Source organism: Triturus cristatus, chromosome 3_2 (genome assembly GCF_964204655.1).
Source record: "Triturus cristatus chromosome 3_2, aTriCri1.1, whole genome shotgun sequence".
NCBI lineage: Eukaryota > Metazoa > Chordata > Amphibia > Caudata > Salamandridae > Triturus > Triturus cristatus.
Genome location: NC_140584.1, coordinates 1039892633 through 1039909848, shown reverse-complemented (window position 1 = coordinate 1039909848; position 17216 = coordinate 1039892633). Strand labels below are relative to the sequence as shown.

Genomic DNA, 17216 nt, shown 5'->3' with positions numbered 1-17216 from the left:
CAGATATATTTGTAAAACTGCCTAGGTGTTAACCAGTAACTCTTTATTTAGTGTCAACCTCTGGCAGGATTAAAATTATGAATATGGGGTATTCAAACCTGAATACCCCATATTCATAATTTTAATCCTGCCAGAGGTTGACACTAAATAAAGAGTTACTGGTTAACACCTAGGCAGTTTTACAAATATATCTGCACCTTTCTTGGTCCCGTTTCTCCAGGAGAAAAATTTATTTTCCTTTATGTTTTGAGTAACACTTTTGTGTTTTTGTCTCTCTTTATTACACTCTACCCTCACCACTGTCCTTCATCTTCTAAAAAAATTGCGCTCCATCCAGTGTGTTGGTCTGCACCTGGGTGTATGATGCGGCCCAATGATGAAGCATGACACTACCAAGTGTGTGAGGGCAGTATTAAAAATTCTTTTGATTTTCCCGTTTCTAACGTATAGTACTACTATCTTTGCCATGAAGTTTTTCTCTGCTGTGTGAGATTTATATATTGTTATGGGAGTCAGAGAAGACTCAAACCCTTGTCTCTTCTTTCTTGTGATATTTAAAAATAATGTGCTGCCAATTATTGAGCTTTGTGGAACATTAATGCACTTTACTCATGAGTTTGTCACATTTATGCCTAATATGTTTACTGTGCAGGAGTGGCTGGTGGAATTTGAAACTGGTGGGGCGTATGCAGAACTAATCAACGTATGTGAGCGAGCGCAGCGAGCGAGCCCGACGGCAATCAGGGGGGTTCGGGGGATCGTCCCCCGCGAATTTTTTTTTTTTTAGATTCGCATCTTTTTGGTGCGATTTTCAGCACTATTTCTGTGATAAATGGACTAAAAATTCAGTTCTTCTAGGCATTAATAAAAGAAAACTCATACATTATTTTAGAGAATTTCTGGGTTGCCAAGCAAGTCTGACTTATGAAGAGGGCTAGGGTACTAAGCAAGACTGCTTTGGCTTTACCCTTTCCAATAGAAAACACTAGTTAGCGATGTGAACAAGTTCAATGGACAAACCTGGGGTCTAGGGAGGGTCCCTCTCCTGAGAAAGAAATGTAAAAAAAGATTGGCAAATGGTGCATTTTACAGCAAATGAATGCAGCGATAAAGCAAGGCTTATTAAGTAGTGGGAACGTATAGTCTTGAAATATTAAACACATTAAAAACTGCCCCTTATCCTCTTGCATTTTTTTGTTGAACAGTTACTGTAATATGTATATTGTTCTGCATGACAACTTTAGCCCTTTAAAATCTATGCTTGCCCGGTATCTTGCACTGCATGTAGCATTAACTTTGGAAAAATATGCTCTAACCAGACTTCGGGAAGCACCCACAGCTGCTGACTGTAACCAGTCATATAGAAATATGTGCAGACAGGTCTTTAAGTGAGATGAAAAAAGTGAGTGCTCCCTATAAAGGAACATGCCAAATACATTTCTGTGAGCCCCATAGTGTGCCATCAGACCGGTATTTTGGTTTCTCTCTGAGATGTAATTTTATCCTGACAAATGACACAGCAACTGACATACTGTCAGTATGAGCGAGCGAGTATGAGTGAGTATGAGTATGAGTATGAGCGACCTGCCTACGGAATATTAATTAGGCAGGTCACAAAACCTATTTTGTAAAGCGAAGAAAACATTTCTCATGTGTAAAATGAGATGTGTACATCGTAAATAGCCATTTTGTGGTTACAAACTATAATTTAGCGAATTGGAGAGTTTGCTATCACAACATTACTGCATGTTTTGCCTTATTTTGAAGAGGAAAACTCGAAATACGCGTTATTTACCAAATGTGGTAAATACCTCTTCATTGGTTATGGTATTTACCACATGTGGTAACCACCCCACCATAACCTGCCAAATTGTAATAAGGTCCTCAAAATCTTAGCAATTGCAAATACAGCATCTGACAATGAATTTCCTCCAATATACCTCCCTTTGGTTCAAGGAATTCTGCGGGTGGATACTGCTCTGAATTAAGCACTTCTTCCACAAATAAGTGTTTTTTTTAGTTATTACTGAACTGTAAATCCGCTGCAGTTTTGAAAATAATCTTCTACTCAGTTTTTTGATCTCGCTGCTCACAGCAACATCTACTCTGAGAACATCTTGTTGTATCAAGCGTTCCTATAGGTTTGCTGGATTTCGTTTTACAGAGGCACAGCTGTCACGCGATTACACAATCTAGGGGACCCTAGTCGCGGCTCGCAGACCGCAGTACTCTCGGGGGTGAGGGGCCGAGGGTGAATAAAATTTAGAAAAAAACTTACCTGACCGCCTCTGCTCCTGGTCCACCGTCCGCGTTGGCGCCTCTGCCCTCTTCAAACAGGAACAGCACGTCAGCACTGGAGTGCAACCCCTCAGCCAATCCTGGCGCTGCTGCTTCACCAGGATTGGCTTACGGCACGGTTATTCTTCGCCCGCCGCCTGCCCATTAGGAGACCGAGAGGCCCCTAATGGGCATGCGCAAGCCACTGCAAACACAAGTGCGCATGACTGGGCACGGGTGAAAAATTCGCTCACCTTCCCCACTCATGCGCACTTGTGCTGACTGCTGCCTGTCCCTGGCTGGTGGTCTGACAATGCATGTCAGTCAACATGACGCCGGACCGCCCACCCCCTTCAGACTCTGAAGGGGGTGGGCGGTCCAACGTCATGCTGACTGACATGATTGTCAGTTCTCCCTCGTCGTCTCTGAACTTAAGTAAACTGAGTCCGTTTACTTAAGTTCAGAGACGCCGAGGGAGCTGCGGGCGTGGGCGGGTGGGGGGGGGCTACGCCCCAACGCCCCAATGGACGCACCGCTACTGTTACTGTGTCCTCACGTTCATGTATATATAAACGATTCAAGCAAAATGGCGCATACTACACTGACAAAGGCAGTTTACTGCCGAAACGTGTCTGTATGTGTTTGTGCTGCTCCTTAAATATTTGCTAATAAAGGCGCATCCAGATTGCCTGTCGTCCTTTGGATATTGTGAGGAGTTGGGGGATTCGAAGGCACCTGTTGGCGAGGCGTCATTTACAGCACAGTTAGCGGGCTGGTGGTGGCCGACTTTGGCGAGAATGTGGAGGAGAGATGGTTGAGAACATAGAGCAGGAAGTAAATGGAAGGGGATTACCATAGGTCATATCTTGTAGTGACATTAGTTAAAAGCACAATATATATGTTTTAAACACTCCTGTGACAAACACAGTGCAGGTTAATAGATGAACACCGAAAACCAATCACATACTTTGTACAAACACTCTTACGCATCGTGTTTGAATTTAGCATCTCACCTCTATGGAGGGCTCGGGGGTTAGCTTCACTGCATAGAGGGATAAATATAGGACATAAACGGATAACCTGTAAATGATAATGTAATAAAATGTTCAGTTAAAATCTCACTCTAGTGGTGTGCACACATGCTTTTAGCCCAACATTTTTGTCACAACAATAGCTGAATGTACATAAGGGACCATATTTACAATATGCATACATTATATATACATCAGCCCCATGTTGCTGTGGGATTTATTACAGTCTATAACCTTCAAAAAGTAAACAACACCATGCCGTCCTGCTTAGGTGGGGTTGAATGTGCTGTCTGTACTGCTTACTTCTATTACCGATGTACCCACCAAATGTACTTTCATCCACTAGAGGAGACATCAGCATTAAATAAAAAAAAGTGGTCGGTGTGGCGAGTCACGTTGTGCAAGCGCCACCAAATGTGATGATGTCATGAAGCAGAACATCATGGTGTACAATTGTCATAAGCCCTTTGTGAAGCTTGGGAAACGTAGTCACTGTGGATATGGTCAGGGCTCGAGTCGGGGTACCACGTGGGTGGACGGCGTCCCCCCACTTATTTTACCGGGTTTTTACCGGGTGGACGCCGTCCACCCTGCCCAAAAGATGAAGCCGGTACCCGAGCCTGCGCGCGCGCTCAGCACTCACCAAACCTAACCTTCTATTGTCGAGAGAGGGCGAACAGAGCTCTTTAAGTTGTTTCACGTTGATGGAGCCGTTCAGTATGACAGACAGGCTCTCGTGGCCGTATATTAGAAAAGGTCAGTATGTGTTTATGCATTTCAGACGGAGACCGGCAAATTTACTGTGGGCAATAAATACGCACCGAACAAGCGCATCTTTAATTTCCCCGCTCCTTTGAGTGTCAATACGGTGACTAATTCCAACGTAAACATTCTCCTTTTCCCTTTGAACCTGCCCCCATCGCCTTCTAACCTTTGTTAATTAGTGGGGACTCCATCTCGTGACGTCACTTCCGGCTGTGAGGTCACTTCCGGTGACACCACCTAACTTCGAGCGTCCCCCCACTTCTTTTTTTAGGACTTGTGCCCTGGATATGGTGTTGGTTAACTGAATAAACACATCAGTCAATATATTATTCTGTGGTGTGGATGTGATTTCTACATGTAGGATGCTAATTAAATCACAAGTGTGCAGTACACAATATGTTATTTGTAGAAAAGCATGGATGTACCTCTGAGGCTACACCACTTGTGGTGGTGCTGATATTCTTGGAATAGGGGCATGACTGACTATACATACAGATGTCAGTCTAACGTCAAAAAGCTATGAGATGTATCCGTGAACTGGATATCCGTGAGATGTGTAACAGTCTTGCTTGGGTCGAGTAACCAGTGATGTCATTGATGCCAGTCACTTCCGATGTTGTGTGTCCCTAGGTATATAAATGTTAACTGTTCACATATGTGTGACTATCATCAACCAGCCTCATATTTGAAAGGCAATCAACATGCCTGGGAAAGTGACATCCATGGTATATCATCATTTAATCCAGTGGCATCAGCATGTAGTCTAAATATCCAATGTTGTTTACTCATGTGGAAGAAATTGGATGTATCTTTCGGGTGGTCATTGAAATTGGACTTGTCAATTATGTTCCACCTTAATTCGTACTCAGAGTCTCTGTGTAGGTTTGTCAGTTTAGTGGTGGAACGCTTGCATCTTATATTGCACCTATGATCTTTAATCCTTATCTAAATCTTTCTTCAAGTCATACCAATATATATTTGTTGTGATGGGCAGGTGATCAAATAGATTACACCGTTGCTGTTGTTGTTAAAGAGTCTAATTCCCACAGAGGTTTAAAGTCCAAATTTATTTGAGTGCAGGGTTCAGTCAGTTTGCAGAAGAGGGATAGGAGCAGACTGCCTCACATCCCAGCAGAATTTGCCCCTTTGCATTATGGTAAATACAGTTCACAATTAGCGCTTACTTGAATATTAGCAGTAGTATTTCACTAAAGTTTGTGCAGGTAGTGCTGTTCATCTCTAGACATGTGTTTTTGGATTTTATTCTTTATCAGTAGAGATCAAAAACTATTTTTTTCAGTCAGTTTGCACACTGCACAAGAAGCACAAGGGTAATGTCTTATTACCTTAGATAAACCCCACAGCGGGGTTCTGATAATAGTTGCTGTTTTTTTCAAGGCATGTGTGTACTAGGACGTCCTTCAGGTTCTGGTTACATTTGAACACAATTAGAGGTTTCTCTAAAGATAATGTGCCAGAGCTAGGTATATGCACATGCCAGGGTTTTAAATTAGTTTCTTGAGGGTGTTCTAGAAACTGGAATATATGCTGACACACACTAATCTGTCTTTGGGATGTTGAGGATGAGATTCTAAGAGAGCTTGATGATTATTGTTTCTTGATCTCTTCTTAGACCTCATTATCACTTGTATGGGATAAAAGTATTGTTGTAAGTGGGTTGTGAGTATATCTGCATGTTCCGTAAAGTGTGTAAATCTGAGCATTTTCTACGTTGATGTAAGAATAATCCTACAAGAAGGTACTCTTTTAATGCCTTAAGGTGATGGCTGTTAAATTGTAGTCAGAGTTCTGTCTGCAGATTTCTTCTAAACGTCCGTGGAGCGCCCACCAATTAACAGATAGATCAAGATGTCCAAGGAAATATGTCTTGTTGCTATGTTGTCCAGTGAACCTGAGGTGTGGATAACAATTATTTACCAGGTTAGAAAAGTCGGACTGCTCTCCTCACTTTCCAGCCAGATGATGAGACAAACAGCAACATCGCATTTCAATAATTGAACCTGTTTATAAAAAGGGTTCCTTGAGGTGTAGATATGGATGACTCCAAAATCATACATATCAGATTCGCTAGACTAGGGGCAAAGCTACTACCCATGGAAATGCTCTTGGTCTGGAAGTATAGTTGGTCTTCAATTTTGAAAATGATCTTTAATGCTAGAGTGGCACATTCCATGGTTGGTGGTATGTATTCTGTAATGTAGGATTGCAGAAGTTTCATAGTTCTTAGAGCATCTTCTCATGGTATATAAGTATATGGGGACTCTTTATCTAGGCCCATAAGCATATGTTTCATGGGGTCAAACTTTAACCCCTTCGCTGCGGTGGGAATTCCGCCGCAGCGCTGGGGGGTGTGGGGGGGGGGCAGCGCGGTGGCACTGTGCTCATGACGGAGCCACTCCGTCATGAGCCACGGTTGAGCTGTGCTCATGACGGAGTGGTTCTGTCATGACTCCGCCCAGTTGCATTGTCCCCCCGCACAGGCGGGGAAACAGCGCCGCGTGGGAGGAGCGGCCGCCAACGGTCGCGGCATGACGGAACCACTCCGTCATGAGCACACGGCAACCGTGGCTCATGACGGAGTGGTTCCGTCATGAGCGGGGAAGGGGTTAAACTGTCTAGGAGGCATAGAATGTCTTTCGTATTCTTCAAGTAAGATGACAGCATGATTACTAATGATCAATTTTTATAAGAGCTCCAGAGCTGACCTATTCCAGAGACAATAAATACACCGGGGGACAGAAGTTGTTCTCTGTTTATCTTCAGAAGAATGTAGAAGTATGGAGTTTAGGGGTTATCAGTTGGTAAATATTCAACTTCGTGTTTAGTGATACATGCCCAGACTAACATGTGCTCACTGCCTTCTTGCTGGAGCCCTGAAGTCATCTTGTAGGGTCTTTTTGTATCTTCTGGTAATGAATGTCATTATCTAGGGTCTGAAGCACTCTTGTCTGTAGTCAAGAGTCAAGTTATAACAATGGCGCCACCTTTGTCTGCTGGTTTTATGGTAGTGATGTGGCCATTGCCTAGATCACGGATCACTTGTTCTTGTCTAGAGAAGTTAAAGTATGGTTGTTTGTGGTTTCTGCCTGTAGGCCCTTTACAGTGGTCTGTTCAAATGGAAGTACTTCATGAAGACTACACTGTGGTGCAGGAATAAACTAAATCTTTATTCCGGTACTCTGTCCGCTGTCAATGAAGCTTTAAATGGAATTAAAAAAATATTTAAGGCATCTCTGAAAAATGGATGCTACGGAAATGAAATCAACACTTTTTAATTCTGGCTCAACAGTGCAGCTGTCTGCAAGACTTATTCTTACCAGTTCTTTAAAATACACATAGACAGGGCTTTGGCTCCACCCAGAGGAGTATCTTTCCTCTCACCCTATGCTGATTGCTGTTTGGTGTATCATTCCACCCTCTTGGAAAATGCTTCATATGGAATGCACTTTACATCAGAAACGTACCTTCAGGTATCGCACCGTTTGTCGTTTTCAATTGTTTATCTCCGTCAAGAATTCTATACAGGAAGCAAACATTCTTTAGCTATTTGTTCCCTCTTTTTACATATGTTAGGACATAAAGAGGCAGACCTAATGACTTTGCCAATGCTTATTTTTTAGCATTCATGCTTGCAGATGCTTTTATCTCTGCCTTAGTACTCAAGCTCTGACATTTGCAAGCATGTGGTGCAAGGCCATATAAACGTCAAACTGTTGGCTTTGCCATTGCTTGTTAGTTTTGCAGTGCCAGTCTCTTCAGGGGACAGGGGTTGCATTACTGGCCCTTTGCGGACACGAGAGTAGAGCAGGAGGTCTGCGGTTCCTCGTAGGTCTCTATCTCCAGATGTGCACAGTCACTAGACAGCATCAGCTGAGAGCCCACTCTGTGATTGACAGCCGGGGAGAGTTAGCGACAGGTCGGATATGCGGACGACGCTGTGTCCGGTTATGCGCAGATGTAGTGTCGAGGAATATGGCGGCTGAATGTCAGTCAGTGGTGGTATGTATGTAGGAATGTTCAGTGTATGGAAATTCATGGTGGGCGTTCGTTATCGGATGAGCAAACACACTTCACAATTCGTAAAATGAAAGCCCAGCACTGGATACTTTTAATTTGGAGCACATGGAGATACTTTTAGATACATCCTAGAGAGGTGCAGGGCATGCCTCAGAGGTCATACATGGGCAGGCAGTACGTATGGTATTGTTTCTTACAAGTGATCCTTGCAAAGAAGGCAAGGACTGAATGGGCAGGCGGAGTGGAGTATTCCATCGCCCAAGAGAGTGATTACTCCAGTGAGAAGCGAAGTTTACCTTACTGATCTGTCAATCCGTCCACCTGCCCCGACTGCCTATGTGTGCTGCTTTTGTGCTGTGTGTGTGATTTGTGCCACTGTGTGCATGTTTGCTCCATGTCTGTAAGTGCACATGCAAATGATAACCTACTGTCATTGTCAATGGTTCGTTTTGGTGACTGTTCACACAGTTCATTTTATAAATGAAATTTACATCGAACAATTTGATTAAACTCTATGGCGTATGCCTTTTGAGAACAAATACTTTATAAAAATATGTAAAATTAAAACAAATTACACAGACCATTCGAGTGTCAAACATGCTTTAACAGCTACCTGTTGTTTCTTCCACTCCTCAGGCGTTCAGAGATAATCCCACAACATGGCGGTGAAGGCCCTGCAGATCACCGGACTGGCCCTGGGCGTGCTGGGCCTCGTCTTCACCGTGCTGACCTGCGCGCTGCCCATGTGGAGGGTCACCGCCTTCATCGGCTCCAACATCATCACAGCCCAGGTCTTCTGGGAGGGCCTGTGGATGAACTGTGTGTATGAGACGACAGGGGAGATGCAATGCAAAATCTACGACTCCCTCCTGGAGCTCGCCTCAGACCTCCAGGCGGCCAGAGCGCTGGTGGTGGTCTCCATCGCGGTGGCCTTCCTGGCGCTCCTGGTCTCCATTGTCGGCGCAGAGTGCACCAAATGTGTCGATGAAGAAAGCACCAAAGCCAAAATCTCCATTGCTGCTGGCAGCATCTTCATCCTGGCAGGGGTACTGGTCCTCATCCCGGTGTCGTGGTCAGCCAATAACATCATCCGCGACTTCTACAACCCGCTGGTTCCCGATGCCTTGAAGCGAGAGCTGGGGGGCTCCTTGTACATAGGCTGGCTGGCTTCTGGCCTGCTCTTCTTTGGGGGTGCCCTGCTCTGCTGCTCCTGTCCACCCAAAGAGAGCAAGTCTTACCCTGTGTCATACAAAGCAGGGAAGCCTTCTACCACAGCGAGCTACGCGCTGAAGAACTATGTGTGATCACAAGATGCCAACTAGAAGTCAACCACAGACATTGATTGCTGCATGGACCCGCTTATCGCAATGGCTATTGCTTACTTGGAATTCTTGCAACAGAACTAACATCGCGCCAGCAGCTGACCGCGCTCTCCACCCCACCATTAATGGTCACCTGCCCCTTTCTTAACGCGCCCAATCCTCATTGGTTCAAAGTTCAGGGGAAGATGGTGCATAGGAGAACATTCTTAATGCACATATGTATCAAAACCAGGCCTACCCATCACACCTGCCACCAGGAGCTTTTAGGATTGGCTGCGGCTTAAACTGGACACACCTGGTTAATTATTCCATCCCAGGGACCCATTTTGGGCAACGGACAAGACCAGACCACAAGCCGCAGACATCAAAGGAGTTGATTCCAGGCTCTGTGATGATCACCACTTCGGGTCCATGGTATTTGATCCCATGATGCTCCCTGCAGTTTTTTCCTCGTTTCCACCGGGTGAGTAGGCAGGCCGGAGCCTCGCCTCTCGACATCTTCTTGGGGAGTTCGAGACCAGGCGTGGGGTGCCACAGTGTGCCAGCCCCATTTGCTCACTTCCTTTATTACTCGTGACTGCAGCAGATGATGCCTTCAGCTGTCCCCACCCGCAGCCTAAGCACGAAAGATGCTTCATTACAAATGTACTGCGAGGCAAATCAGAGCCAAGCACCAGCTTCAGGAGACAAGCACATGGACAGTGAGAGCCAAGATCTCCAAACACCCCCCCTGCTCAGCCGAGCTCCGTTCTCCTTGATTGTACTCGCTCAGATGCTTCATTTAACCAAGAGCAGGCAGGTTGTATTCCAGTGTGACTGTTGTACTTTGCGTTATCCACAACATGATTGAGTGGGAGGTGTGTGTGCTGCTGTGGCGGAGTCACAGTGAGGATGGGTTCTCTTAGTCCAGCAAATATCAGACAGCAGCACATCATGTATGACCCGAGTGACACCCCTGTCTTTGCTACCACATGGGCAGCCTCTGTCTGTCTGCAGCCAGCCCTGGCGGGGGCTTTGCTTCGGGGTCTGTCCTGGCATCACATGGAAGGACAGGATCCCTGGTGCTTTGTATTTTACAGGCGCTCTCGGTTGCACAGGGAAAGAGGTGTGTGCTGACCCAACAATCTTTAAAGGGAATCCAGAAAAAGGTGGGCGCAAACAATTCAGGGGCTGGAAGGGGTCGTGCAGGGACCACCTTAAGAGTATCCATTACTGTATCTGTCACAAGCCAAGGTCAGTTCAATGTCAGGATTCCTGTGCAGACCACACTGTGCATCGCCAGAGACTGTGAAGGGGCAGATTGTCTCCTCTCTTTCGGTGGCACAGACCTGGGCAGGGCTGCAGAGGACCAGAGAGGCAGGATGCGGCGCTTTCAACCAGGAAGAAGCATTTGTTGCAAACCCTGCCACATCCACAGGGTGGCAGAAGAGAAAGACCTGCTGGGTGTCCAATGTTATGACTGACAGAAGCAGTCAGGTCATAGAAAGACTGCCTGACATAAAACCTTCCAGCACAACCACCTGTGCGCATGACAGAGATGTGCCAAAGATAATGCACCTTGACCATCCCAAGGATGGACAGGAAGAATGTGCCAGAGACAGGCATGCCCTAGTTCTAGGGTACAACCACCTCGCTGAGATGAACATAAAACATTGTGACTGTGCCAAAGACAGATTAGGAAGACAGAACGGTGCAGCTGTGCCACATACAGAACAATGCAGATGTGCCAAGGACAGAACGGCGTGGTTATATCACAGACAGAACAATGCAGATGTGCCAAGGACAGAACGGTGTGGTTGTACCACAGACAGAGATAAGGATGTCCTTCAAAGAGATTACTATCGGTGTGTTAGATATAGAACAATACGGTTGTGCCAACGGCACTACAGATCGGGTTGTTCTAGAAATAGTGAAATGGGTTGTGCAGGAGATCCAGCAGAGCGGGTGATATAAAGGTAGAAGATGGGTGTGCCAAAGATAAAACACTAGGATTGTGCCAGAGTCACCGCATAAAAATAATGTGCCTCCGATAGAACAGCGTGGTTGTGCCAGAGACACAGAACGGGTGCTCTAGGGATTGTGAAATCTAGGGTTGTTCTAGGGACCCTGCAGAACAGGTGATATAAAGATAGAACATGGTTCTGCTAAAGATAGAACACTAGGATTGTGCCAGAGTCACCACATAATAATAGCGGTCTCGAGATAGAACAGTATGGTTGTGCCAGAGACACTTCAAACAAGTGTTCTATGGATAGTGAAATGTAGGGTTGTGCTAGAGACCCTGAAAAGCGGGTGATATAAAGATAGAACAAGGGTGTGCTAAAGATATAACACTAGGATTGTGCCAGAGTCACCGCATAATAATAGTTTGCTTCCGATAGAACAGTATGGTTACGCCAGAGTGACAGAACGGGTGTTCTAAGGACAGCAAAATGTAGGGTTGTGCTAGAGACACTGCAGAGTGGGTGATATAAAGATAGAACATGGGTCTGCTAAAGAAATAACACTCGGAGTGTGCCAGAGTCACCACATAATAATAGTGTGCTAGAGATAGAACAGTATGGTTGTGCCACAGTGACAGAATGGGAGTTCTAGGGTTAGTGGAATGTAAAGGTTGTTCTAGAGACACTGTAGAGCGGGTGATATAAAGATAGAACAAGGGCGTGCTAAAGATATAACACTAGGATTGTGCCAGATGCACCGCATAATAATAGTGTGCTTCGGATAGAACAGTATGGTTGTGCCAGAGAGAAAGAACGGGTGTTCTAGAGTTATTGGAATGTCAAGGTTGTTCTAGAGACACTGTAGAGAAGGTGATATAAAGATAGAACAAGGGTGGCTAACAATATAACACTAGGATTGTGCCAGAGTCACCGCATAATAATAGTGTGCTTCCGATAGAACAGAATGATTGTGCCAGAGAGACTGAACGGTTGTTCTAGGGTTAGTGAAATGTAGGGCTGTGCTAGAGACAATGTAGAGCAGATGATATAAAGATAGAACAAGGGTTTGCTAAAGATATAACACTAGGATTGTGCCAGAGTCACCGCCTAATAATAGTGTGGTAGAGATAGAACAGCATGGTTGTGCCAGAGAGACAGAACGGATGTTCTAGGGATACTGAAATGTAGGGTAGTGCTAGAGATACTGCAGAGCGGGTGATATAAATATAGAACAAGCGTGTACTAAAGATGTAACACTAGGATTGTGCCAGGGCTAACATATAAAAATAGTGTGCTAGAGATAGAACAGCATGGTTGTGCCAGAGAGACAGAACGGATGTTCTAGGGATACTGAAATGTAGAGTTGGGCTAGAGATACTGCAGAGCAGGTGATATAAATATAGAACATGGGTGTACCAAAGATAGAACACTAGGATTGTGCCAGGGCTACCATATAATAAAAGTGTGGTAGAGATAGAACAGCATGGTTGTGCCAGAGAGACAGAATGGATGTTCTAGGGATACTGAAATGTAGAGTTGTGCTAGAGATACTGCAGAGCGGGTGATATAAATATAGAACATGGGTGTACCAAAGATAGAACACTAGGATTGTGCCAGGGCTACCATATAATAATAGTGTGGTAGAGATAGAACAGCATGGTTGTGCCAGAGAGACAGAACAGATGTTCTAGGGATACTGAAATGTAGAGTTGTGCTAGAGATACTGCAGAGCGGGTGATATAAATATAGAGCATGGGTGTACCAAAGATAGAACACTAGGATTGTGCCAGGGCTACCATATAATAATAGTGTGGTAGAGATAGAACAGCATAGTTGTGCCAGTGCCAAACTCCTACTTCCGCAAGGAAAAGACTTAGCCAGCCACACACCCACCTGGCCCGGTCCCTGCTTCTGTTCCCAGCCAGGTCTGGGGAGCCTCCCTTGGCCCGATGGACCCCGTCACGGGCACCCGGACCCTCACCAGTTCACAGGATGGGTGCTTTCGCACCACATGGTCGTTAGACAGAACGTGTGTTCTAGGGACAGTGAAATGTAGGGTTGTGCTAGAGACACCGTAGCACGGGTGTGCTGGAGATAAAACAGTATGGTTGTGTCAGAGATACACAAGAGTGGTTGCACTAGAAACAGAACAGCAGAACAACCGACTTGTGCCAGAAACACAGCAGAGTGGGAGTGTAAGAGACAGAACAGTGGGGCTGTGAAGGAATCACTGCAGCATGGGAGATCTAGAGACCGAACACTAGGGGTGTGCCAGAGACACCTCAGAATGGGTGTGCTAGAGACAGAACACTGGGGGTGTGCCAGAGACACCTCAGAATGGGTGTGCTAGAGACAGAACACTAGGGGTGTGCCAGAGACACCTCAGAATGGGTGTGCTAGAGACAGAACACTAGGGGTGTGCCAGAGACACCTCAGAATGGGTGTGCTAGAGACAGAACACTAGGGGTGTGCCAGAGACACCTCAGAATGGGTGTGCTAGAGACAGAACACTAGGGGTGTGCCAGAGACACCTCAGAATGGGTGTGCTAGAGACAGAACACTAGGGGTGTGCCAGAGACACCTCAGAATGGGTGTGCTAGAGACAGAACACTAGGGGTGTGCCAGAGACACCTCAGAATGGGTGTGCTAGAGACAGAACACTGGGGGTGTGCCAGAGACACCACAGAATGGGTGTGCTAGAGACAGAACACTAGGGGTGTGCCAGAGACACCTCAGCATGGGTGTGCTAGAGACAGAACACTAGGGGTGTGCCAGAGACACCTCAGCATGGGTGTGCTAGAGACAGAACACTGGGGGTGTGCCAGAGACACCTCAGCATGGGTGTGCTAGAGATAGAACAACAGGGTTGTGCCAGAAACACTGTAGGGGGAGGGGGAGTGCTGAAGATAAAACAGTAGGCCTGTGACAGAGAAACCTCAGAATTGGTGTGCGAGAGACAGAACAGCCGGACGTAGCCAAAGATTAAACCAGCATGGTGGTGGCAAGGGGACAAAGCTATAGAATTAAAAACTGTTCCTACGGATTGAACGGGCAGGAGGTGCCGGTGAGGCCAGATGCGCCCGGCTGTGGCAGAGACAAGAAGGTCTATTCACAAGAACACACACCAGTGCTCCAGTGGTGCCCTTTTACTCTCTCTCACACACACGCCTTTGTGAATTGACCCAAGAACGTAATAGGAATAGAGGAATGGAAGTGTTCAGGGACCGTTCCTGTACAGAGTACAATCAAACGCCGCGTGCCCTCTCTGCACTTTACTACGAGAGTCCGATTCACAAAGGCATGTACGCACGACAACGAGTCCTCTGTAGTGCTGCTCCCTTACTCATAAGTGCTTTAGTGAATCCACACAACAGATGTGAGATTTGTTGCCACCCTATTAAAACAATGCAACGCAAGTACTATTTTACGTTTTCTGAAAAAGAGAAATACATATATAATTATAAATAAGCTATTTGGGAGTAAAGCACCTCTGTATTATAACCTTATTCGTAATTATTTAGTAAGAAGAAACACACACGAACTGGGAAAAAAAGATGAAAAATAACGTGAATAAAAAAAGTTTCCGGAATTCCTGACCGTGTATATTTACAGCAGGAGGGAAAGGACTACGTGATCAGGGATTAAAAGCGAGGTGAGGGTTGAGAGATGAAGAAAGCGGAGGGTATAATAACTTTTAATAAGCTTGAGGAACGAGGTTATAAGCTGTAGTAGGGAGAGTAAGAAAGAAGGAAGGAGTTGGAAAGAACAAGGTGGGTTTATATTCGCAAATCTATTTGCTCATTCAAGTTCAGTATACAGAAGCAAGTAGCCTTTTTTATGTACAAAATACTGTGGAAATTCACAAAAATGGTGTTTCACATTTGCTGAAAGATTTACTCACGCATATATTTTCGTGTGAGTAAATCTACACAGGGCGGGGTATGGGCATTCCTCTGCAGAAAAACTGCACATTGAGAAACACCCACGAAGGGACTTCTTTGTGGGCAGTCACGAGAGTTTTCCTATTATATTCCCACACTCGAAACTGTTGTAAATGTACTCCTGTCGAAGGAAGGAGTAAATGCCATGATAGACTGGATATGGGAAAGAGAACACGCCCAAAATTGGCAGAGTGCAGGAGAAGGGGCTTTGGTTTCTCCCTGGGGAGTTTGGGCGGGGCCGTTGCACTCATGCACAGTCATGTTTTGCATGTGTATAAGTAGACTATGTACAATTGTGCACGCAGAAGCTCTTCAGGTACAAGCAGTTAGGAATTCACTACGCTTTTCCAGGAGTACCCCTGTGAATTGCAGAGATTCATAAATCTGCACCAGCGCTTGATTTGTGAAACAATAAGCGCTGGGGCCCTCGTCAGGAGACGACTGCTGCTTGCTCCACTCAGTGCCACCTATGACAGAACCAACACCACTAGCCATGAAGACCTACAAGTGTGACAATTCTGACCATTCCGAGCCTCCAAAGCTGTAAGAATGTCTTGGAAGGCAGGAAATAGCCATTTTAAGGTATGTTCAATTAATAACCAACTGTTGTACTTGTCTTTATATTAGCCAAAGAGCGCCACCATGTGGCAGACTGTCGTAAGCACTGGTGTTGACAATGAAATGCCTGTACCGAGCACCGGAAACCACCGGCTCGAATTAAGCACTGATCTGCACCCTGGCAAACCTGCGGTGCAGATTTTTTTTTTTAGAAACAGGCCAAAGGAAAAGAGGGTGGAAAAAGCGACAAAAAGTGTAAGCATGAATAAAATGAAAAGGGTCTGGGTCTAGCAAAACACTGAGATGCAGAAAAGCAAATGGAGAACTCATCTTGGCCTAGTCTCAAATCCCAATACAGTCCTAGGGTATCTGTCATCTCTGATGAGTCCTCCCTCTACTGCCCCCCCCCCTTCCCCCCAGTAGTTTTCCACCCTTGGTACACCAGGTGTGGAACTCCAAGCTTTACACTTATGCACTTTTCTACAGGGAAACAGGGTATTTCCATGACCAGGGCAATTCTTGCTTTTTTATCTACGCAATTAAACAGATCCTTGAAATATTCACATCCATGTAAATAAAGAGAGATTTCCAGATCACTGTATTATTGATGTCTGAATTAATATTGTATGTAATTAATGTTTTATTAGTAATATAATCAACATCGTAAAAATAATGTCATGTCCTGCAATTCGTTCGTAGTAGCCTGTATTTTGTTGAATGCTTTACATTTTCCCTCATCACCATAAGTTGTATATACTGCATTTTCCATTATTATTTACCCAACACTTTCTATTAGATCATAAAAAAGCAAAAAAGTGGAAAATGAATAAAGGATTCCCTTTCTGTGTCTACCAGAGTCATGGTTGAACTGGGCTTGGGTGGGAATGGGAGGGATGTGTGTAAAATAAACTGATCTTACTCATAAGTAACTTGTAGCAGTTTCATTGTACATTCTTATAGATCCCACATCATAGAAAGGGGATACGCTTGAACATAACAATGACAGTATATCTTGGCTCTGGAGGATGGGATTTAATTCAACATACATTAGACTTGTTATTGTTAATATATAGATGAGAACTGATGACATCTATTAGAATGTCCAATTCTACCAATGTGGGAACAGAGTTCTTTTATGAGACGATTATGAAGAACGTGTTGATCAGTATCAGTCCTAAGTCTGTAGAATGACACAGGCAGAGCGATCTCTTGATTCAGATGAAACGTCATACGCAGTCATGCTGAGAAAAGGCACATGTGTTCTCATGACCAGCATGCCTATGAGGTTGACAAGGTAACTCCCAGAAGCAGGAAGGTTGTACAGTTGTCAGAAGCCAATGT

General features: G+C 45.1%; 1 protein-coding gene across 4 annotated transcripts in view; it reads left to right on the top strand.

The window, feature by feature from the left end:
- LOC146859062 (claudin-4-like) overlaps positions 1 to 16724 on the top strand; it is a 301468-nt gene extending 284744 nt beyond the window's left edge. For all 4 annotated transcript variants that reach the window (XM_085649711.1, XM_085649712.1, XM_085649713.1 and 1 more), the window contains exon 2: positions 8748 to 16724. In XM_085649711.1, the coding sequence (XP_085505837.1) occupies positions 8771 to 9415 (645 nt within the window). In that variant the 5' untranslated portion in view covers positions 8748 to 8770 and the 3' untranslated portion in view covers positions 9416 to 16724. The remainder of the gene's footprint in view (positions 1 to 8747) is intronic.
- The last annotated feature ends 492 nt before the right edge of the window (positions 16725 to 17216 follow it).